The sequence below is a fragment of the Oncorhynchus keta genome, chromosome 34 (assembly GCF_023373465.1).
Source record: "Oncorhynchus keta strain PuntledgeMale-10-30-2019 chromosome 34, Oket_V2, whole genome shotgun sequence".
Lineage (NCBI taxonomy): Eukaryota > Metazoa > Chordata > Actinopteri > Salmoniformes > Salmonidae > Oncorhynchus > Oncorhynchus keta.
Window position 1 is genome coordinate 72,809,225 of NC_068454.1, and position 24,570 is coordinate 72,833,794.

At 41.5% G+C, this 24,570-nt stretch overlaps 1 protein-coding gene across 1 annotated transcript; it reads right to left on the minus strand.

The window, feature by feature from the left end:
• Nucleotides 1–6,337: 6,337 nt before the first annotated feature.
• LOC118367834 (maternal B9.15 protein) lies at nucleotides 6,338–20,908 on the minus strand. The gene is made up of 5 exons (XM_035751525.2): nucleotides 20,694–20,908; nucleotides 11,423–11,600; nucleotides 9,563–9,700; nucleotides 8,549–8,888; nucleotides 6,338–8,339 (listed from the first exon to the last, which is right to left on the minus strand). Exons 2-5 carry the CDS (start codon nucleotides 11,593–11,595, stop codon nucleotides 8,136–8,138), a joined length of 855 nt encoding a protein of 284 aa, XP_035607418.1. The 5' UTR covers nucleotides 11,596–11,600; nucleotides 20,694–20,908; the 3' UTR covers nucleotides 6,338–8,135.
• Between the last annotated feature and the right edge of the window lie 3,662 nt (nucleotides 20,909–24,570).

The following is a 24,570-nucleotide window of genomic DNA, read 5'->3' on the forward strand; positions in this document are numbered from 1 at the left end:
TTCCGTCTTTTAAGCTATTTTCTTTAGGAATGTATTAAAGTAAAGCACAGATACCCCGTAGAAAAATGACTGACTTGGATAAAACGTTTTTAAATTATTATTATTTTATTATACCCCAAAAAACGACTTACGTTTTTTACATTTTTTCTGTGTGTGTTACATTGTGGGGGGGGGGTCCTCACGCAGATGTAGGCTAGCCTACTCATTGGATAACTATAGAGGCTGGTAATTGCATAAGATACAGGATGTAAGGGTTTTATGACAGGATGATCAAATATGATAATTTCAGTTGGTGAGGGTCAATCACCAATTCAGTTGGACAACTATTTTAGCTTGTCGCTCTCTTTTCGAAATACCATTTTGATGGGCATTTCAGTGATGTGTTCCATTAATTACAGTACTGATTAAAAAAATGATTTTTTAAAATCCAGCAATCCCTGTCAAAACAAATTGTTTTAAAAATTCCACAATACTGTGTGCTCCCAAAATTCTATTCTGTAGCCTTCTAGAATTAATGAATTACTTTTGGCATTATCAATTGCAAATAAGCTGTCACATAGGCCACCAATAAAAAGCACATTATAGACTAGTACTGTTGTTATTTACCTGTGCATTGACATGGTGAGCCTATTCTCAAACAACACTTTCACAGCTCCAGGGTAACCTCTGGTGGACAAAGGAGTTGGGTGTTTATTGAGATTTAGGGACAATGTTATACAGTATGTTGTAGCCAACTATTTATTGTCAGACCCACATTTATATGAGAGGGATTTTCAGGCTCTCTTGAATAAAACTGCATTGTTATTATTTCACTGTTAATTAACGTCCCATGGAATGTAGACGTCACCTCGTAATTGTTGTATTTTGTTTTGTACTGGTCTCAGATGTCTCAACCACTAAACTCTAGAGATCTTTATCTCTCCCCAACAAACTGATGCAATAAGTGACATTTAGATAACTACCCCCCCTCCCCCACACCTTCCCCAGACACCTAAGTAACATTCCTCAAAAATCCTTGAGCTATAGTGTAGTGTACACAATCTCTCACCCCATTTCCTAGGTTCTATGCCTGGGAGGAACAGCGTCATGACCTTGGGCCATGTGACGCATTCACCCCACAAGGATCCTTCCGACAAGGTATCCTGTGGTGGGCTGCTGCTGACGACAGTGTCACTACTCTCACGGCTCTAAATGACTGGATGACCGCCTCAGAGTAGCTTTCTACTGGACCTGACCTGGTCTCTGTATCAGGACCGGACCTGGTATCTGTATCACGACCTGACCTGACCTGGTCTCTGTATCAGTGTCCGGGAGAGGTTGTGAAAACAGGGTTATGGTTAATTGGTGGAGACTGTTTTGATAAATACTGGGCCCAAGGCCAACATAGTACACTATATATATATATATATATATATATATATATATATATACAAAAGTATGTGGACACCCCTTCAAATGAGTGGATTCTGCTATTTAAGCAACACCCATTGCTGACAGGTGTATAAAATTGAGCACACAGCCATGCAATCTCCATACACAAACATTATTGCGGGTGTAGCGAAATGCTTGTGTTCCTAGCTCCAACAGTGCAGTGATATCTAACAATACACAACAATACACACAAATTTAAAAACTAAAAGAATGGAATTAAGAAATATAGAAATATTAAGATGAGCAATGTCAGAGTCCGGAGTACACTAAATATACAAATGTACAGTACCAGTCAAAAGTTTGGACACACCTACTCATTCCAGGGTTTTCTTTATTTTTACTATTTTCTACATTGTAGAATAATAATGAAGACATCAAACTATAAAATAACACATATTGAATCATGTAGTAACCATAAAAGTGTTAAAAAAATGTAAATATATTTCATATTTCAGACTCTTCAAAGTAGCCACCCTTTGCCTTGGTGTCAGCTTTGCTGGAATTTCTTTCCTTAATGCGTTTGAGCCTATCAGTTCTGTTGTGACAAGGGTGGGATGGTATACAGAAGATAGCCTTATTTGGTAAAAGACCAAGTCTATATTATGGCAAGAACAACTGAAATAAGCAAAGAGAAATGACAATCCATCATTACTTTAAGACATGAAGGTCAGTCAACACAGAACATTTCAAGAACTTTGAAAGTTGCTTCAAGTGCAGTTGCAAAAACCATCAAGCACTTGATGAAACTGGCTCTCATGAGGCTCGCCACAGGAAAGGAAGAGCCAGAGTTAGTTTATTAGAGTTACCAGCCTCAGAAATTGCAGCCTAAATAAATGCTTCACAGAGTTCAAGTAACAGACACATCTCAACATTTCAGAGGAAACTGTATGAATCATGCCTTCATGATCGAATTGCTGCAAAGAAACCACTACTAAAGGACACCAGTAAGAAAAAGAGACCTGTTTGGGCCAAGAAACATGAGAAATTGACATTAGACTGGTGGAAATATGTCTTTTGGTCCTAATTTGAGATTTGGGTTCCAACCGGCCGTGTCTTTGTGAGACGCAGAGTAGGTGAACCAATGATCTCTGCATGTGTAGTTCCCGCCGTGAAGCATGGAGAAGGAGGTGTGGTGGTATGGGGGTGCTTTACTGGTGACACTGTCAGTGATTTATTTCAAATTCAAGGCACACTTAACCAGCATGGCTACCACAGCATTTTGCAGCAATATGCCATCCCATCTGGTTTGCGCTTAGTGGGACTATCATTTGTTTTTCAACAGGACAATGGAAAAACATTCCAGGTGAAGCTGGTTGAGAGAATGCCATGGGTGTGCAAAGGTGTGCAAAGCTGTCATCAAGGCAAACGGTGGCTACTTTGAAGAATCTCAAATATAAAGTATATTTGGATTTGTTTAACACTTTTTTGGTTACTACATGATTCTATATGTGTGTTATTCACCATTATTTTTCAATGCAGAAAATAGTAAAACTAAAGGAAAAACCCTGAAAAACCCCCAAATTGTACTGGTACTGTATGTTGACACCCCTTCAAATTAGTGGATTCAGCTATTTCACCCACAACCATTTCTGACAGGTGTATAAAATCGAGTGTCTTCAAATCCTCTCAAACTTTTTAGAAAAGGCTGTTGCGCAGCAACTCACTGCCTTCCTGAAGACAAACAATGTATACGAAATGCTTCAGTCTGGTTTTAGACCCCATCATAGCACTGAGACTGCACCTGTGAAGGTGGTAAATTACCTTTTAATGGCATCAGACCGAGGCTTTGCATCTGTCCTCGTGCTCCTAGACCTTAGTGCTGCTTTTGATACCATTGATCACCACATTCTTTTGGAGAGATTAGAAACCCAAATTGGTCTACACGGACTGGTTCTGGCCGACAAGTTCTGGCCTGTCGGAAAGATATCAGTTTGTCTCTGTGAATGGTTTGTCCTCTGACAAATCAACTGTAAATTTCGGTGTTCCTCAAGGATCCGTTTTAGGACCACTATTGTTTTCACTATATATTTTACCTCTTGGGGATGTCATTCGAAAACATAATGTTAACTTTCACTGCTATGCGGATAACACACAGCTGTACATTTCAATGAAACATCGTGAAGCCCCAAAATTGCCCTCGCTGGAAGCCTGTGTTTCAGATATAAGGAAGTGGATGGCTGCAAACATTCTACTTTTAAACTCGGACAAAACAGAGATGCTTGTTCTTGGTCCCAAGAAACAAGGAGATCTTCTGTTGAATCTGACAATTAATCTTAATGGTTGTACAGTCGTCTCAAATAAAACTGTGAAGGACCTCGGCGTTACTCTGGACCCTGATCTCTTTTGACAAACATATCAAGACTGTTTCAAGGACAGCTTTTTTTCCATCTATGTAACATTGCAAAATTCAGAGACTTTCTGGCCAAAAATTATGCAGAAAAATTAATCCATGCTTTTGTTACTTCTAGGTTAGACTACTGCAATGCTCTACTTTCCGGCTACCCGGATAAAGAACTAAATAAACTTCAGTTAGTGCTAAATACGGCTGCTAGAATCCTGACTAGAACCAAAAAATGGTATCATATTACTCCAGTGCTAGCCTCCCTACACTGGCTTCCTGTCAAGGCAAGGGCTGATTTCAAGGTTTTACTGCTAACCTACAAAGCATTACATGGGCTTGCTCCTACCTATCTCTCTGATTTGGTCCTGCCGTACATACCTACACGTACGGTCACAAGACGCAGGCCTCCTATTTAATTCCCTAGAATTTCTAAGCAAACAGCTGGAGGCAGGGCTTTCTCCTATAGAGCTCTATTTTTATGGAATGGTCTGCCTACCCATGTGAGAGACACAAACTCGGTCTCAACCTTTAAGTCTTTACTGAAGACTCATCTCTTCAGTGGATCATATGATTGAGTGTAGTCTGGCCCAGGAGTGTGAAGGTGAACGGAAAGGCTCTGGAGCAACGAACCGCCCTTGCTGTCTCTGCCTGGCCGGGTCCCCTCTTTCCACTGGGATTCTCTGCCTCTAACCCTATTACAGGGGCTGAGTCCCTGGCTTACTGCTGCTCTTTCATGCCGTCCTTAGGAGGGGTGTGTCACTTGAGTGGGTTGAGTCACTGACGTGATCTTCCTGTCTGGGTTGGCACCCCCCCTTGGGTTGTGCCGTGGCGGAGATCTTTGTGGGCTATACTCGGCCTTGTCTCAGGATGGTAAGTTGGTGGTTGAAGATATCCCTCCAGTGGTGTGGGGGCTGTGGTTTGGCAAAGTGGGTGGGGTTATATCCTCCCTGTTTGGCCCTGTCCGGGGGTATCATCGGATGGGGCCACAGTGTCTCCTGACCCCTCCTGTCTCAGCCTCCAGTATTTATGCTGCAGTAGTTTATGTGTCGGGGGGCTAGGGTCAGTTTGTTATATCTGGAGTACTTCTCATGTCTTATCCGGTGTCCTGTGTGAATTTAAGTATGCTCTCTAATTCTTTCTTTCTTTCTCTCCCTCGGAGGACCTGAGCCCTTGGACCATGCCTCAGGACTACCTGGCATGATGACTCCTTGCTGTCCCCAGTCCACCTGGCCGTGCTGCTGCTCCAGTTTCAACTGTTCTGCTTGTGATTATTATTATTTGACCATGCTGGTCATTTATGAACATTTGAACATATTGGCCATGTTCTGTTATAATCTCCATCCGGCACAGCCAGAAGAGGACTGGCCACCCCTCATAGCCTGGTCCCTTTGTAGGTTTCTTCCTAGATTTTGGTCTTTCTAGGGAGTTGTTCCTAGCCACCGTGCTTCTACACCTGCATTGCTTGTTGTTTGGGGTTTTAGGCTGGGTTTCTGTACAGCACTTTGAGATATCAGCTGATGTACGAAGGGCTATATAAATACATTTTATTTGATTTTAGTACACAGCAATGCAATCTCCATAGACAAACAAGGGGGCCTTACTGAAGAGCTCAGTGACTTTCAACGTGGCACCGTCCAACAAGCCAGTTCATCAAATTTCTGCCTCGCTAGAGCTGCCTCGGTCAACTGTTAGTGCTGTTATTTGTGAAGTGGAAATCTAGGAGCAACAACGACTCAGCCGCGAAGTGGTAGGCCATACAAGCTCACAGAATGGGACTGCCGAGTGCTGAAGCGCGAAGCGTGTCAAAGACATCTGTCCCCAGTTGCAACACTCATTGCCAAGTTCCAAACTGCCTCTGGAGGCAACGTCAGCACAAGAACTGTTTGTCGGGAGCGTCATGAAATGGGTTTTGATGGCTGAGCAGCCGCACACAAGCCTAGGATCACCATGCGTGATGCCAAGCATCGGCTGGAGTGGTGTAAAGCTCGCCGTCATTGGATTCTGGAGGAGAAATAATGGTCTGGGACTGTTTTTCATTGTTCGGGCTAGGTCCCTAAGTTGCTATAGTGTACAATAAAATTCTAGACAATTCTGTGCTTCCAACTTTGTGGCAACAGATTGGGGAAGGCCTTTTCCTGTTTCAGCATGACAATGCCGGTGTGGTCACTGGCCTGCACAGAGCCCTGACCTAATGGCCTAATCACCCAACATTAGTGCCGACTTCACTAATGCTGTTGTGGCTGAATGGAAGCAAGTCCCCGCAGCAATGTTCCAACATCTACTGGAAAGCCTTCCCAGAAGAGTGGAGGCTGTTATAGCAGCATTTTTTAAATTTAAATTTAATTTAACTAGGCAAGTCAGTTAAGAACAAATTCTTATTTTCAATGACTGCCTGCAAAGGGGAGACCAAATCCATATTAATGCCCATATATTTTGAAAGTAGATGTTCGACAATCAGGTGTCCACAGCTCTTGCGCATGTAAATATATACATATTCTCTCAATACAGTATTTGTCTGTGTGAAACAGTACAGTATACACAAGGAAACAGATTGCAAAAACAGAATTTCATTTTATAAATCGATTGATTTAATGATATGTGCAGACAAGACAGAGAGATGATATCAATATAAAAACTGACACAGCTTAACATAAACATTAGCATGGACAATTGTCTATCAGATACAGTAAGAATCGTGTGAATACAGAGTACTGCTCTGTACTCAGAACAAGTGAAAAGGCAATTCATAAAATTGAATAAATATACATCCAGAGCAGACCAATGGGCCAATAAAAGCCAGTATAAAAATAGAGAATATAGGTATTAAGTTATGAAAACATCTATTCATATTAAAGCTAAACATTTGGATCACCCAAGCATTTTTAATTTCCAATATATAAAACTATTTACAGTAAATCCATGGAAGACTGATTATACAGGAGTGAATACAGTTCAGTCCAGACCCATTTTATCCCAGCAATCAATCACATTTATTTATAAAGCCCTTTTTACATCAGCAGATGTCACAAAGTGCTATACAGAAACACAGCCTAAAACCCCTAACAGCAATCAATGCAGCACGAAACTAGGAAGAAACCTAGAGAGGAACCAGGCTGTGCCGGGTGGAGATTATAAGAGTACATCACAATTGTGATGTTCTTCAATCTGGCCTTTAGCAGACTAAAGATTTATAAATCAGGAAATGATAAACAAATCATTATTAAAATTATACATGCACCAACACTACAAACTTTACTAAGATATGTAAAATAAAGAATATCCATAAAAATGCATGGAATTTGACTTTACAACAGTGATTTTGGTACCACCCACAGGTGGAAAAATACATTGCAACAAATTCAAAAAGCAAATGTGGTTGATAATTACTATTTGTTAACAGGTTACAGTATGTACAAAAAGCTTCTGGTTGGTCTGTTAATTATTATAAAATAGAGAGAGGTTTGTACTTGACAGGTAAAATATACAGGTTACAATCACAGTGAATTGTCAAAAATAATAAGACTATTGTCTCGTATTGATACATTATATTGTAATGATGTGCAGTTAGATGCAGCTTCAGAGAACTCAAGAGACACGGTACGTATGTTACTACATGTAACTGCATATCACTACAGTCTACGGGCTGTCCAATCTAGGTCCTGATACACTACTGCTTTTCATCCTCTCCTTATCAGGGACTAATTCAGACCTGTGACACCAGATGAGTCCAATTAACTGCCAGTAGAAACAAAAAACAGAAGTATTTTAGGCCCACCAGGACTATGAACTGCTCTGTATCTTACAGTACATATTTACAATGTTGATACTTAGAGGTGACAGATGAAAGGTAGTCTATAATATTTACAAATATATCTAAAATCATCAAAGAAGCTTTGTTTTTCAGCTTATTGCTGAGGATTTCTGAGATGTTATGAGCACCCAATGAAGGAATACAGCCCTCAAACTACACTCTGTAACTCAAAGCCAGTTCCACTGCCTTTTGTCAATACGAATCATATAAATAGACTACTTTTAATCGGTGGATTACCCTAAACCCACTGGTAGCCCTTAGGGAAGTGCCTGTAGCAATATTTGCTAAATGCTTGTTTTAGTATAATCCCTGTTTACTTCAGTGGCAATTCTACCTAAGAAAGTCACAGAGGAAATCCCCAAAACTGATTGTCACCAAAAGTGTACAGCAATCAAAAAATGATATAATGAATCAAGTTCTGCTCCTCGCTAACCCTTCAAATATTTTGTCAAACTATCTTAATTGCACCTCACCCACACCTTCAAAAACCTGCATAGACACATTGTGATTGGCTTAATGGCAGTTTAACCTCCCCCTCTCCAACCAGTTGGTTTAGTTCTTCACAGCCCCCCATGGCTGCAGAGTGGCATAAGGCATGATGAACTGCGGGGGTGGCTGGGGCAGGATGTAGTAGCCGAACACTGGAGGAGGTGGAGGTGCGTACATTGTGGTGAGGAACACAGGACCCTTCTTCTTGTATGTTGTGGGCCACACAGGGGCAGGGTGGTAGAAGTAATGCTGAGAGGTGGGCTGGAGCTGGAGAACATAGGGAGAGAGAACTTAGATAGGATTTTGATTATAATTCATCTTCAATTCAATCAGATAGTACTTAGAGATCACTTCCTCTGGATGTGTAGGATCTGGTGCTATGTGAATCCACGTGTCCATAGTGCTACATTGTGGATGTCAGAGAGGGAGATTTGGTACCACATTAAGGTGATGTAGATTAACCGAAAAGTTCTTACCAGTGTTTTGGTGACCTTCTGTTGAGCATGCTCCCCCCGGAACCTATCCCGAACCCTGGGCATCATGGCAATCACATAAGGTTCGCCCTCTGCCTTCTCCTTCTCTTTATTTCCCTCTTTCTCTTTCGTCTTCTCCTCATCTTTTCTTCCGTCCGTCTCTCCATCCTTCCCCTCCTCCTCTGTATCGCTGGAGACAGCAGAGCCACAGTCAGACGAGCTGGCAGAGTGGTAGTCAGACGTATCCAGGTCAACATCTTTGTCTCCTTTCACATCTTCCTCATCCTCGTCTTCTCCTTCTTTGAAACGTGCTACTGTGAAGTACCTGCAGTTCTCCCCTGACCTGTGAGAGAGGAAAGAGAATACATTAGTTTCTGTAACAAAACATTGGAATGACCTATAAACCACCTTGTAGCCATTTCCTGCAGTCAAATTACCTAGTGGCCTCATGGGTGGAATGTTATTAATATTTTTCATAATTTCATAATCAAAAATGCCGCCAGAAATCTGGTGTTTCTATGTCAAACATTATTTTAAAATTTCAGTCTTCTGTGATGTATATAAAGTGTAATATTAGGATGCAAACTCTAAATTGAATATATTTCAACTCTAAATCTGACATGGAACAGGTGACTTCTGTTTTTTAAGCCCATAACCATGTGTGTGAGGTGTATGCTTTTGTTTCACAATAGATATGTTTAAGACTACCAATAATCACTGTGACCGTGATTTAACCCACTGCAGAAAAATTCTCCCTCAGGATCATTCCCTCATTGTAGTTGTTGTATTTTCTCACCCTCCTCCTACCGTAACTTGATGAGTCATCACATAGTGGGCAGGTTCGTACAACACATGCATCATGATGATAAATATGGTACCTCCAGAGAGCTGACTGTATGACTGTACAATGAATGATGAATGAAAGCCTTCTTCCTCTGCCTTCTGAGACTGAGTATGTCACTGTCTCACTGTGTGTGTGTACGTCTGTGCAGGTGTGAGTAACATAGTGTGACTCACCGTGCGCACACCTCCAGTGGGTCGATCCACAGCGCAATCTCGCATGGGAGGCCCAGCTCGCTGGGTTTGAGCTTGCTCTCCTCACACGCTCTCAGCACCTCCTCATCATACACCACCCCCCCGCTTACTCTGATGCACCTAAGAGAGGTCAAAGGGCAGAGAGCTGTTCACCTGGACCATAGTCAACTTATCATATACAGTGCTGTGAAAAATAATTTGTCCCCTTCCTGATTTCTTATTTCTTTGCACATTTGTCACACTTAAATGTTTCAGATCATCAAGCAAATTTTAATATTACACAAAGATAACCCAAGTAAACACAAAATGTCGTTTTTAAGTGATAATTGTATTTATTAAGGGAAAAAAGCTATCCAAACCTTCATGGCCCTATGTGACAATTGCCCCACCTTGTTAAATCATGAATTTACTGAGGTTAATCACATTTTTTGGAAAGCAGAGTTCAATTTCACTAGCCATACCCAGGCCTGATTACTGCCAGACCTGATGAATGAAGAAATCATTTAAATAGAACCTGTCTGACAAAGTGAAGTAGGCCAAAAGATCTCAAAAAGCAAGACATCATGCCGTGATCCAAAGAAATTCAGGAACAGATGAGAAACAGTAATTAACATCTATCAGTCTGGAAAAGGTTACAAAGCCATTTCTAAAGCTTTGGGACTCCGGCAAACCACGGTGAGAGCCATTAACCACAAATGGAAACATTTGGAACAGTGGTGAACCTTCCCAGGAGTGCCCGACCTACCAAAGGTCACAAAAGAACCCACAACAACATCTAAAGAACTGCAGGCCTCACTTGCCTCAGTTAAGGTTGGTGTTCATGACTCAACCATAAGAAAGAGACTAGGGAAAATTGCCTCCATGGCAGAGTTCCAAGGCAAAAACCACTGCTGACCAAAAGGAACATAAAGGCTTGTCTCACTTTTGGCAAAAAAAAAACATCTTGATGATCCCCAAGACTTTTGAGAAAATATTCTGTGGACTGATGAGACAAAAGTTGAACTTTTTGGAAGGTGTGCGTCCCATTACATCTGGCGTAAAAGTAACACAGCATTTCAGAAAAAGAACATCAGACCAACAGTCAAATATGGTGGTGGTAGTGTGATGGTCTGGGGCTGCTTCGCTGCTTCAGGAACTGGGCGACTTGCTGTGATTTGATGGAACCATGAATTCTGCTCTCTACCAAAACAATCCTGAAGCAGAATGTCCGGCCATCAGTTCGTGACCTCAAGCTGAAGCACACTTGGGTTCTGCAGCAGGACAATGATCCAAAACACACCAGCAAGTCCACCTCTGAATGGCTTAAAAAAACAAAATGAAGGTTTTGGAGTGGCCTAGTCAAAGTCCGGACTTGAATCCGATTGAGATGCTGTGGCGTGACCTTAAAAAAGGTGGTTCATGCTCGAAAACCCTCCAATGTGGCTGAATTAAAACAATTCTGCAAAGAAGAGTGAGCCAAAATTCCTCCACACCGATGTGAAAGACTCATTGCCAGTTATCGCAAATGCTTGATTGCAGTTGATGCTGCTGAGGGTGGCACAACCAGGTATTAGGTTCAGGGGGCAATTACTTTTTCACATAGGGCCATGAAGGTTCGGATAGCTTTTTTCCCTTAATAAATAAAATCATCACTTAAAAATTCAGTTTTGTGTTTACTTGGGTTATTTAAATTGGTTTGATCTGAAATATTTAAGTGTGACAAATGTGAAAAAAAAAAAAGAAATCAGGAAGGGGGAAAATACTTTTTCACAGCACTGTATATGTATCTTCTCATAGACATCCACACGAAATAACAACCCAGTTACTTCAATTCCTTAATATTTCACTTCCCTTGTTGTTTACCTGAATGCCTGTCCTTTGTTGGGGTTGTCGGGGTACCAGTGGTCTTTGAATTTGTTGATCAGAAGTTGCCGCAGCTTTTCAGCAAAAGCGTCAGCTTTGGTTCCATCTAAGCCACCCCGCTCCACGGCTAGATGTCTCAGGAAATTCACCCCGGCATTTACCTCTCTCTTCATAGTTTCTGTGAGGAAATAGGTGCAGAAAACATTAGTCTATCCTGTAAAGCTACACAACTAATTTAGAAGTTTTTAACCAACTGCGTGAAAATAATATTCCCGAAACTACAGCGTGTGTGTACAATTCACAAGCTACCACCACTGTCAACAAAAATATTTTTACAGTTCCTCAAAACCCAGAATAGCCCTATTTCACAGTCTGCCTTTCAGTCTCATGTTGGGCAGGAGGAAGTCAGCTCCTCGGATAAGACCACTTCCTAGGGTATTTAGCCACTGTGTGTTTTCTATTATCATTACCTTCAGACCACACTAGAGGTGTATGTTCAATGTATGCAAGTCAGACTGGCCTTCTGTTGTTGAAACAAACTGGGAGCCAAAGGTCGTAGTTTGCATACAGGCAAACAAGATGCAAATAGACTCATAGGCCATGTCGGCAAATCAATATGTTACATACGCAAAACGTGTCAGATTCAGTTACAAATAAAAGGTACAGTATGTGCCTTCTGATAGATACAGTGTCTGTTTCTTCTCAATAGTGCCAGACAGTGTCAGATTGACACAGGGGAGAAGGTACAGTACAACCCCTGCCTACAGTACCGGTCAAAGAAGTGTAATGTTTGCCAGCATAGCAGAAACGCTGAGCCAGTGTAGCTGATTAGCCATCATGAAACTACGTATGTGAGGAGTGCAAGTGTGTTGACTTCCTGCTGTGGTTTAGTCGAGGTGCGAGGGTTAATTGTTGTTGTTAGTGTAGACCTGACATACAGAGAGAGTCAGGGAGATTTTGAAATAAACATTAGTTGCATCAGCTTGAGGAAGGCGTGAAAATTATATTCCACCTTAAGCATCTTCCCGGAGGTGACAGACTTTGTCTGGTGACACAAATATGTACTAACGGCATTATGTAAACTGTTAAGCAATTATACAAAAACAATTTGTTTCTACAGTTCACAAGACGTTCATTTCCCTTAAGACCAACATAACAAATAGCTTTACCGTACAGTCCCACTGGGCACAGATGTCAGTTTTGATTTACATTTGGTTGAGTGTCAACTAGCCTGACAACTAGCCTGACAACAAGCCTGAATTCAATGTGAAATCTGAAGAGAGAAGAAAAATTGCGTCATTGGATTTAGGTGAAAAAAATACTAAATACGCTTACGTTGATGACTTTATGCAAATCCAATTAGTTTCCCACGTTGATTCAACGTCATCACATTGATTTTGGTGGTTGAAATGATGAGGAAACCATGTTGATTCAACCAGTTTTGCCCCAGTGGGGTAGGTTCAGTGAGCTTATACAGTTAGTAACCACGTTGTCACTCAGTTGTAGAGAAATACCAGGTGGTGAGGAAACCATGTTGATTCAACCAGTTTTGCCCCAGTGGGGTAGGTTCAGTGAGCTTATACAGTTAGTAACCACGTTGTCACTCAGTTGTAGAGAAATACCAGGTGGTGAGGAAACCATGTTGATTCAACCAGTTTTGCCCCAGTGGGGTAGGTTCAGTGAGCTTATACAGTTAGTAACCACGTTGTCACTCAGTTGTAGAGAAATACCAGGTGGTGAGGAAACCATGTTGATTCAACCAGTTTTGCCCCAGTGGGGTAGGTTCAGTGAGCTTATACAGTTAGTAACCACGTTGTCACTCAGTTGTAGAGAAATACCAGGTGGTGAGGAAACCATGTTGATTCAACCAGTTTTGCCCCAGTGGGGTAGGTTCAGTGAGCTTATACAGTTAGTAACCACGTTGTCACTCAGTTGTAGAGAAATACCAGGTGGTGAGGAAACCATGTTGATTCAACCAGTTTTGCCCCAGTGGGGTAGGTTCAGTGAGCTTATACAGTTAGTAACCACGTTGTCACTCAGTTGTAGAGAAATACCAGGTGGTGAGGAAACCATGTTGATTCAACCAGTTTTGCCCCAGTGGGGTAGGTTCAGTGAGCTTATACAGTTAGTAACCACGTTGTCACTCAGTTGTAGAGAAATACCAGGTGGTGAGGAAACCATGTTGATTCAACCAGTTTTGCCCCAGTGGGGTAGGTTCAGTGAGCTTATACAGTTAGTAACCACGTTGTCACTCAGTTGTAGAGAAATACCAGGTGGTGAGGAAACCATGTTGATTCAACCAGTTTTGCCCCAGTGGGGTAGGTTCAGTGAGCTTATACAGTTAGTAACCACGTTGTCACTCAGTTGTAGAGAAATACCAGGTGGTGAGGAAACCATGTTGATTCAACCAGTTTTGCCCCAGTGGGGTAGGTTCAGTGAGCTTATACAGTTAGTAACCACGTTGTCACTCAGTTGTAGAGAAATACCAGGTGGTGAGGAAACCATGTTGATTCAACCAGTTTTGCCCCAGTGGGGTAGGTTCAGTGAGCTTATACAGTTAGTAACCACGTTGTCACTCAGTTGTAGAGAAATACCAGGTGGTGAGGAAACCATGTTGATTCAACCAGTTTTGCCCCAGTGGGGTAGGTTCAGTGAGCTTATACAGTTAGTAACCACGTTGTCACTCAGTTGTAGAGAAATACCAGGTGGTGAGGAAACCATGTTGATTCAACCAGTTTTGCCCCAGTGGGGTAGGTTCAGTGAGCTTATACAGTTAGTAACCACGTTGTCACTCAGTTGTAGAGAAATACCAGGTGGTGAGGAAACCATGTTGATTCAACCAGTTTTGCCCCAGTGGGGTAGGTTCAGTGAGCTTATACAGTTAGTAACCACGTTGTCACTCAGTTGTAGAGAAATACCAGGTGGTGAGGAAACCATGTTGATTCAACCAGTTTTGCCCCAGTGGGGTAGGTTCAGTGAGCTTATACAGTTAGTAACCACGTTGTCACTCAGTTGTAGAGAAATACCAGGTGGTGAGGAAACCATGTTGATTCAACCAGTTTTGCCCCAGTGGGGTAGGTTCAGTGAGCTTATACAGTTAGTAACCACGTTGTCACTCAGTTGTAGAGAAATACCAGGTGGTGAGGAAACCATGTTGATTCAACCAGTTTTGCCCCAGTGGGGTAGGTTCAGTGAGCTTATACAGTTAGTAACCACGTTGTCACTCAGTTGTAGAGAAATACCAGGTGGTGAGGGAACAAAGTCCTATTCAATACATTATTATTTCACAATATTGCTTTCAAATGCTTTTGATGATCACACGGTATTGTGATTGTATCTTATTCAATAACAGAATGCATTTTTCATTAGAACTCTACCAGTACACAGTCACAAGTCCTTGAAGAACTCAGTGTGCCTCAGGATGTTATGTCGAGACTCTCTCCCTCTATCTCTCTTTCACATACACACACACACGCAGACAGACACAGATACACACTACAAACAGTACCCCCAGTCTGAAGACAACTCTCTACACCCAGGATTTCCTGTTTCAGATAGCTGGCATAACTGAAAAGCATTTGCAGGTGGTGCCTCTAGTCTGCACTCCTAAACTGCCTCGTCCCACCGCCGGTGGAAAGAAAGAATGTTAGATAGGCAACAGGATATTTACAGGGGGGGGGGGGACAGAATGGTTTTCCTTTTTACCTTAGGGGTGTACAGAAGAAGGGTAGACTATTTGGTTATACATGTGATCTCGTCTAAAAATGTGACATGGACCAATTTGAATGTCAGTGAGACGTTACTGATGTAGGATCTTAATTTGAGTTTTGCTACAGCAGGAAAACAATCCTGCAGCACCAGAAAATGTGAATTATTATGTGGATTATAATTCATGTATGTTTCTGTTGGGGTCACATTTTTTTGTAAGGGAAAATCAAGTCTGAAATTTCGAAGTGGAAATTATAAACTTCAGAAGCCTTTTTAAACCTCAAATACACTACAAGTTTAAAATGTCCTGCTATGCAGGAAAGTTGTCCTGCAACAGGGTGACCAAGTGAAGATCCTACATCTTTGCAGAAATACAGTAACACAGACTGTTACAGACACAGACTACTGACTCATCACATTGTTCTGACCGAGTAGTTCCCAGTCTGACCACTTCTCTAACTTCACAGCCACATAATGTCTTTCAGTCTAATAATATCGGCCACAACTATCGCCACATGTTTGTTCTTTTTCAGACTGCACAGCAACATATAGATAGATGTAGGATCTTAATTTGACCTATATTGTCACAGCAAAATAACCCTGCAGCGACTGGATTGGAACGTTTAGTCAATAATGTTGCTTGATCGGTGGTTAGAACATCAGCTCGCCAAAGGTAGGCTACATGAAAAGTGCAATATTGATAATATGTGATAGTGTGCTCCTCTGCATTTCCTGCAGGGTATTTCAACAACAACAGAGTGATCAAATTAAGATTCTACAACTGTAGAGCCATTTCTCAAAAGTGTAACTAACAGACACATATTTTGGCCACTGCTGTACATCACTGAGGACACTGAGAGGCAAATTGAGAGACATGAGCATCTCTGAACTTGGTAATGTGGTTCTTGTGCAGTATCTAGGCCATGGCATGTAATGGCGAGGATTATCAAGTCAACAGGTGGTGAGAAGTTTCATTCTGTGCAATGCTCCACTCCACTCTGCAGTCTAGTGTGAAACCTCTTACAGCTCAGAGAGCTGACCTCATGTTAGATGATGGCCCAGTCATTTACTGGTTGCCTCATCTGACATCATAAACTTTGCATATTAAAGTGCCATTATCGCTGTCATGACTAAATCATTCACTACCTTATTTAGACTGGATTGATGTGGACGTTGCTTGTGATTAGATTAGAATATGTTAGGACCACCGAGACCAGAATTAAACATCTTCCTGTCTATAAATGACATTTTTCAGTTAAAAAATGTAATGCCATGAACACCCTCATCTATATCCTAGATCTGTATGTCCTAGATCAGTGGCTCCCAAACTTTTTATAGTCCCGTACCCTTTCAAACATTCAACCTCCAGCTGCGTACCCCTTCTAGCACCAGGGTCATGTCATGATCGTCATAATAAGTGGACCAAAGCCCAGCGTGATCTGGTTTCCACATCTTTTTATGACTAAGTGAAACTCACAGCAAAACAAAACAATAAATCTCAAACAAAAGGTGAAGCTAACAATAGTGCTGACAGGCACAGTAGTCAAGATCTCACAAAGCACAAAAGGGAAAAAGCCGCCTAAATATGATCCCCAATCAGAGACAACGACAAACTGCTGCCTCTGATTGGGAACCATACCTGGCCAACATGGAAACATAATCCCCTAGATGACCCACCCTAGTCACACCCCGACCTAACCAACATAGAGAATAAAAAGCTTTCTATGGTCAGGGCGTGACAGGTCAGCGCACTTTCAAATTGAGTTTTTTTGCCATCATTGTAAGCCTGCCACACACTATACGATACATTTATGAAACATAAGAATGAATGTGAGTTTTTGTCACAACCCGGCTCGTGGGAAGTGACAAGGAGCTCTAAAAGGACCAGGGCACAAATAATAATATAATAATAATCAATAATTTCACTCTTTATTTAACCATCTTACATATAAAACCTTCTTTGTTCAACGAAAATTGTGAATAACTCACCACAGGTTAATGAGAAGGGTGTGCTTGAAAGGATGCACATAATTCTGCAATGTTGGGTTGTATTGGAGAGTCTCAGTCTAAATCATTTTCCACACACAGTCTGTGCCTGTATTTAGTTTCCATGCTAGTGAGGGCTGAGAATCCACTCTCACATAGGTACGTGGTTGCAAAGGGCATCAGTGTCTTAACAGCACGATTTGCCAAGGCAAGATGCTCTGAGCGCAGCCCAATCCAGAAATCTGGCAGTAGCTTCTGATTAAATTACATTTTCACAGAACCGCTCTCGTTCAGACATCGGTAAGTGGACTGGATGCAGGGCATGAAAGGGATAATGAATCTAGTTGTTTGTGTCATCCATTTCGGGAAAGTACTTGCGTAATTGAGCACCCAACTCACTCTCAGGTGCTTCGCTATATCACATTTGACATTGTCTGTAAGTTTGAGTTCATTCTAACACAACAAATCATACAATGATGGAAAGACCTGTGTGTTGTCCTTAATGCAGACAGAGAAGAGCTCCAACTTCTTAATCATAACCTCAATTTTGTCCTGCACATTGAATATAGTTGCGAAGAGTCCCTGTAATCCTAGATTCTGATCATTCAGGAGAGAAAAAACATCACCCAGATAGGCCAGTCGTGTGAGAAACTCGTCATCATGCAAACGGTCAGACAAGAGAAAATGACGGTCAGTAAAGAAAACATTAAGCTCGTCTCTCAATTAAAAAAACGTGTCATTACTTTGTCCCTTGATAACCAGCACACTTCTTCTGTATGTTATAAAAGTGTTACATGGTCGCTGCCGATTTCATTGCATAATGCAGAAAATACACGAGAGTTCAGGGGCCTTGCTTTAACAAAGTTAACCATTTTCACTGTAGTGTCCAAAACGTATTTCAAGCTGTCAGACATTCCCATGGCAGCAAGAGCCTCTCGGTGTATTCTACAGTTTACCCAAGTGGTGTCGGGAGCAACTGCTTGCACGAGCATTACACTCCACTATGTCTCCCTGTCATGGCTTTTGCGCCATCAGTACAGATACCAACACGAGCAGCAGCTACGTTTGGTTACATACATACGTGGAATTCCTGCGAGAGATTTGTGATTGGATGTTAATGATATGATTAGTCTAACCGTACTTGACATTGTGTTGTTATTTTGCTGAACACGAGATGGATTAATTACATTTTTGGCAGTGAAACGAGGCTACTCAGGCGAGAAAGAAAACTTACCCAAATGTATAGCCTCGTTGGAAAATATAAATGAACTGTTCGAAAATGTGAATCACATTTTTATTTGGCATATCCCCGACGGCATTGCGTGTACCCCCGTTTGGGAATACCTGTTCTAGATCAAAAGCCCTCACACAGAAGTGAGGTGGAGAGCCATGGTGGATGCCCTATGCTCCTAAGGGGGCCAAGAGGTTTAAAGAAGCACTCAGGCTATTTTTGAACTTTTCCTGTTAAAAAATAATATCCAGAGTATAAATAGAGTAATGTTCACACCAATGGTGGCTGGTGGCACTTTAACTGGGGAGGGCGGGCTCATAGTAATTGCTGGAACGGAATAAATGGAATGTTTGATACCATTCCATTCGGTATTATGAGCTGTCCTCCCTTCACCAGCCTCCTCTGGTACACACACTTAAGGTTAAAACAATACGTTTGAAGAAAAATAATGTTTTCTTAAACACAACTGCAAACTTCAAGGAGTTGGTCTGATGTGATCGGCATCCTCTCTCGCTTGAGGGGAAAATAGAGGACATCAACCACCCGAGCCACGGCCTGTTCACCCCACTATCATCCAGAAGGAGAGGTCAGTACAGGTACATCAAAGGTTGGACCGAGAGACTGAAAAACAGCTTCTATCTCAAGGCCATCAGACTGTTAAATAGTCATCACAAGCCGGCTACCACCCGGTTACGCAACCCTTTACCCTAGAGGCTGCTACCCTATGCACATAGACATGGAATCACTTTAATAATGGAACACTAGTCACTTTAATAATGTTTACATACTGTTTTACTCATTTCATATGTATATACTGCATTCTGTATATACTATATTTACTGTATTCTAGTCAATGCCACACTGACATTGCTCATCCTAATATTTATATATTTCTTAATTCCATTGTTTTACTTTTAGATTTGTGTGCATTTCGCAACACCCACAATAACATTGCTAAATATTTGTATGTGACCAATAGAATTTTATTTGAAGATGAAAGCGTCCCCCCCATTGAGATGTGCCTTTCGGTAAGTAAATCAGGTGATAAAGAGGTGAAAAGGAGCCTGGGTATATTGCATTTGCAAGCAGAGCAACCGTTCCAGAAGCAGAGTCTATGAGTGACTGTACACAGTGGCCCACTGGCCCAAAGCAGTTAGACTGAGGTGTTGGTATTGCAGCAACCCCTGTATTGATCTTTGTGTAAAGACCGAGACATGACCTCTCTACAGCCCAATAACAACATACATGTCAGTCCATGTTGTGCAAGGGTGAGAAAATTGACATGGTGTCCCAATATTCTGAACCAGCCCACTGAGCCTAACACAGTTCAATAACCTATATAATAACCAATAGTTGTATAATAACTAGTTCCTTTTAAGATGAGTGAACACTGGCAGTGAGAAGCTTCTGTGTTATACATGCTGTCTGTATTTATTTGACTCCAGTTAATGAATATGTTTGTTGTTGAGTAATATGGCTGCTTGGAAGATTATGGTTATAGCACATTAATGTTATAGCAGCATATACAATACATTAGGTTGTTGGCCCATGCCATGTGGTGAGTCTAGTTGATAGCAAGTTCATGTAAATTGCAAGAAAACCACTGAAACTTCAGATCTAAAAGAGTGGATTTGAGTGTCCTATATTCCGGCCACGTGCTTCCTGAGCCTATGGAAAGAGTCCACACTGCAGAGATTGGATACATTTTAATACTTGAACTCAAGTGATTGCTATAATGTAACTTGTGAAGAACATTAAATTGTTATCATTATCATATAGATCACACATCCTGTAGGCTACACGTCAAACAGATTTCAGATTAGGTTTTCCGTTCAGCCCGTGGTTTTTGTCATTTTCCGCGTTGTGGCGCAGACTTTCTTTTTTTTTTTGCCTCGTTCGAAAACATTGAACAGGGGAGTGGGTTCTCAACGCGGAAATCCCCCCCATGTAATTGGAAATTCTAAATGTTTCCTTGAATAGATTCCGCGTTTATCCTAAAGATGAAGTTAAATTAAGATAAGTTAAATTGTTTAAAATATACAAACTTAAATAATAGTTCGATTTGGGGGAAAAAAATCTAAACAACAATTATACTAGGCTACAATTAAATTGTTATATGCTACAAGGATTGTCGTGGTGAGTAGGCTGTTGTAATTGCTGTAATTTCTAGTCATTAAGCAACATATTCCCTAAATAATAAATACATGTACGTTTGTAATAACCAACCAATAACCAAGCTATTTAAATTACTTGGAAAGAGCCAACATTTGTTTCTAAAATTATTTTTCAATCTCATCAAATGGTTGACTTACAAATATGGTACACTTATCAATATTTCTCACTTACCTGTATAATAACCGCAGTATTTTAAATATCCAGTACAATTACTATTTTCTCTATTTACTTTCTATATTGCTGTGATCATATTACTTGTATAGTTCTCGGCACATGTTGCTTCCTTGTTCTCTTTTTCGTACATTCAAAGCGATCCACGTTCCTGGTTTTGCGTTGGTCTGTGGGAATATCTCAATTGCAAAATCCTCGCGTCCTCTCTCTCGCCTTTTCTCAAAATCCATTGGATGAGAAAGCAATAAATTCCGCCCCTCTGACCTTGTCCTCCAATGGGTTATGATAAGGTTACGAGGACAGAGGACGCGAATGATAATGCAATTGAGATTTCCCTGTGTTGCGTAGTGTTGCAAGCGAGAAGTTACACCGTAAATATGACTCACTTCCTTATTCGGAGGTATGAGCAATATGCTGGCTCCCTTTTACTACAACCAGAGACTCCCACTACAGACCAAATATGGTAAGCCCCGGTGAACTGATAGTCTTCTACTATCCCAGGCTATCATTCAAAAACATGTAAGGATGAAATGTAATTCTCACCATGTTATAACCTTATTATAGTCCTAACCTATTATTATTTATATTGATGAATAGTAGGCCTAACAACACGTGGCTTGTAAGACTACTACAACAACAGCCCCTCAAAGTAAAATGCCAGTCGACTCAAACTTGAAATTCACCTGTGGTAAGCTTCCATGTTCATTTCAAAGTGACTCCATATGCCTGCATGTTGGTGTCATCAGTTGTCTCTGACAACCAGATGTTTTGACACAACAAGAAAACACATCTAAAGGCGTAAGGCATGTTTTTATAATATGTCACATTGCATAATTTGTCTAACATACAGTACATAAGGGCAATTATTCTTCCACTCAGGAATCATTGATTAAGTTAAGCGCTTATCAATCATGCCTATAGCATCTTGTAGGCTTCACCACTGATGTATATTTAACTTAGGACAGGTAGTCATAGTTTACCTAAGAAGGTCCAGGGGCAAATTCATTCTGTCATCAAAATAATAATGTTCTTGTCAACCAAATTCAAGACTACATTTTAGGCTTGTATTCAAAAACATCCTCCAGACTGCTACAAGGAGAAGCCTTGAAATTCCTGAGGGCCCTCCTGGATGGCTGCTTACAGTGCTCTGAGTCAATACACCATCTATAAATGCCAGTGGCTCACAGCAACACATTAAGCTGAAGGACTGCATCTTGTGTCACTGTGTGGAGGCCTTTCATTCTATAGTAACACTGGCACTGTAATTGATACACAGGCTGCATCTCAATAGTAGCTAGCTAGGTCAAGCAATACATCATCGTGAGTGACCTAGTTATAGCTAGCTACGTCAAGCAATACATCATCATGAGTAACCTAGTTATAGCTAGCTACGTCAAGCAATACATCATCATGAGTAACCTAGTTATAGCTAGCTACGTCAAGCAATACATCATTGTGAGTAACCTAGTTATAGCTAGCTAGGTCAACCAAGTATTTGAGCGCATGCATCCTACAAAAATGTAGAGGGTCAGATCATGGCTTGATCAGATTAATGTGGTTAGGGAGATGGTTGTTGGAGATGGAGTCTGATGATCTTGTAGAGGGCTACTCTGGGAACCAGCCTGAGCCATGTAGCCACTGGACTTCTCCTCCTTCACAATGTGTGGCAACCACTTGGGTGATGCCTTAGCAGCTCTAGGCGCCAGGAAGTTTACCACACGGTTCAGAGTGGTAGCCAGTCGTCCTCACAACGAGCCCTCTGCCTCAGCACTGCTTTTCTCTACTGCATCTCCTTTTCCTCTCAAGCTTCAGGTGACTCCTCAATTGATGTTTTGCATTTTAACACTGGAACTCAAGTCATTGCTATAATGTAACTTGTGAAGAACATTGAGGTATTCAATGAAAGGGTTTAGAGATCATTTATAGATCACATATCCGGAAGTATACACGACAAAACAGATTTCAGATTGGGTTTTCCGTTCGTGGTGTTGTCATTTTCTGTGTTTTGGTGCCGACATTCTCATATACCTCAAGCATAATTGACTCCTCCATTTATGTTTTCAAAAGATCAGGCACCAGCAGCCAGGTGAAACAAAAAAGCTGGTACAGTGTCCAAATGCACCATCCAAAGAAAATAATTATTAGTCAGCTAGCTAGCTTGCCAAGACAAAAAAAGTTGACTTGCCAGTCTGTCTTCAAATCTGTAAAGTTTAATGTTAGAAAAAACAGCATAAAGCAAAATATACTGTACCAGTCATAAATTTGGACACAACTACTCATTCAAAAGGTTTTCTTTATGTTTTACTATTTTCTACATTGTATAATAATAGTGAAGACAACAACTAACAGCTGCCTCTGATTGGATACCATACCTGGCCAATATAGAAACATAATCCCCTAGATGACACACCCTAGTCACACCCCGACCTAACCAACATAGAGAATAAAAAGCTTTCTATGGCCAGGGCGTGACAAATGCCAAAAGTGTGCAAAGCTGTCATCGAGGCAAAGGGTGGCTACTTTGAATATTCTCAAATATAAAACATATATTGTTTTGTTTAACACTTTTTTGGTACCTACATGATTCCAAATGTGTTATTTAATAGTTTTGCAATGCAGAAAATAGAAATGTACAAATGTACAAATGTACAGGAACTCTGTGCTTAGGCTGCTGCTAGGGCGCCATGGCAACTAATGAGCTGCTGTGATTTATTGGTCCTCACTGCTGGAGCTGTGGGTCTGGTTTATGATTGAAGAAGTACAGGCTACACTCTCAAACTTTCTTTTTGACCAGCAGAGGGCAGACTGGTCTGAGGTGTCCCATGTTTCTCTCTCTCTCTCTCTCTCTCTCTCTCTCTCTCTCTCTCTCTCTCTCTCTCTCTCTCTCTCTCTCTCTTTCTCTCCCTCTCTCATCTCTAATTCCTATCACCCCCCACCACACACACACACACACACTTAATCTCTTCACATTCAAATTCTAGGGTGGCTCAGCAATGTCGTCACCTTAGCAGGAGCTGGCCAGGGAACAGTGTGTTAGACTGCTGTCTGGTCTCTCCTTTACTCTCCCTCCCCCTGCTTCCCTCCCTCCATTGGATCATAGTCCCTGTCCCAGATGCCAAGTCAAGAGGAAATGATCGCAGAGAGAGAGAGATGGAGAGAGGGAAGGTGGGATGGGGGAATTAGAAAGAGAGAGGATAAAGATATTGTAGGGTCACTGTGGTCTGTTGAGAGTATATGAGTAGGAATATTAATTAACGACAAAAGGAATATTGAACAAAGTCTCTCTCACTATCTCTCCTTCTCCCCTCTGCTATCTTCCCTCTGCTCTCGGCTCTCTGCATCTCTCTCTCTCTCTCTCTCTCTCTCCCCATACATTTTCTTAGCCTACGTCTCAGTGGGTCATTCCGGTCATTGACGGCAAGACTGATTGCATTTTTTTCTTGATGCCTTTAAACAAGCAATTAATTTGACCAAAGAGCCACGGGTTGCTTGGCTTCCTGTTACAATCAGGACTGACAGAGAGTGTTGAAAGCCAAGACTGGTCTGGCTCCTTAGAGCTCTTAGAGTAAGGCCCTCCACACAGCTTGAGGGAGAGGTGGGGATTCAAGAGAGACAAAGTAAGGTTAAGTTCACTCAAGTACATTTAGGCATCTCATATATTGTTACACAGTTGACACATGGTACCCGGGGTGTAGGAACGGATGGGCCTGGGTGGGCACACACTTATATATATTTTTTTAATGCTCTACTTGTCAGTGTTCCAAACAGGACATTATTTTTATTTTTACCTAATCACAGTACTTGAGTTGGGCAGGAGCTCCCCAGAACTGAGTACTGGCACCTCAAATTTTCTTCTGCTAGAGTTCCTGCATCTCCC

Bases quoted from the DNA above. Each gene is read 5' to 3' on its own strand.
- LOC118367834 (XM_035751525.2), bottom strand. From the start codon at position 11,595: ATGAAGAGAGAGGTAAATGCCGGGGTGAATTTCCTGAGACATCTAGCC. The intron at 8,889-9,562 runs GTGAGTCACACT...CCTCTCTCACAG, and splicing joins CCACTGGAGGTGTGCGCACG to GTCAGGGGAGAACTGCAGGT. The intron at 8,340-8,548 runs GTAAGAACTTTT...TATGTTCTCCAG, and splicing joins AGAAGGTCACCAAAACACTG to CTCCAGCCCACCTCTCAGCA.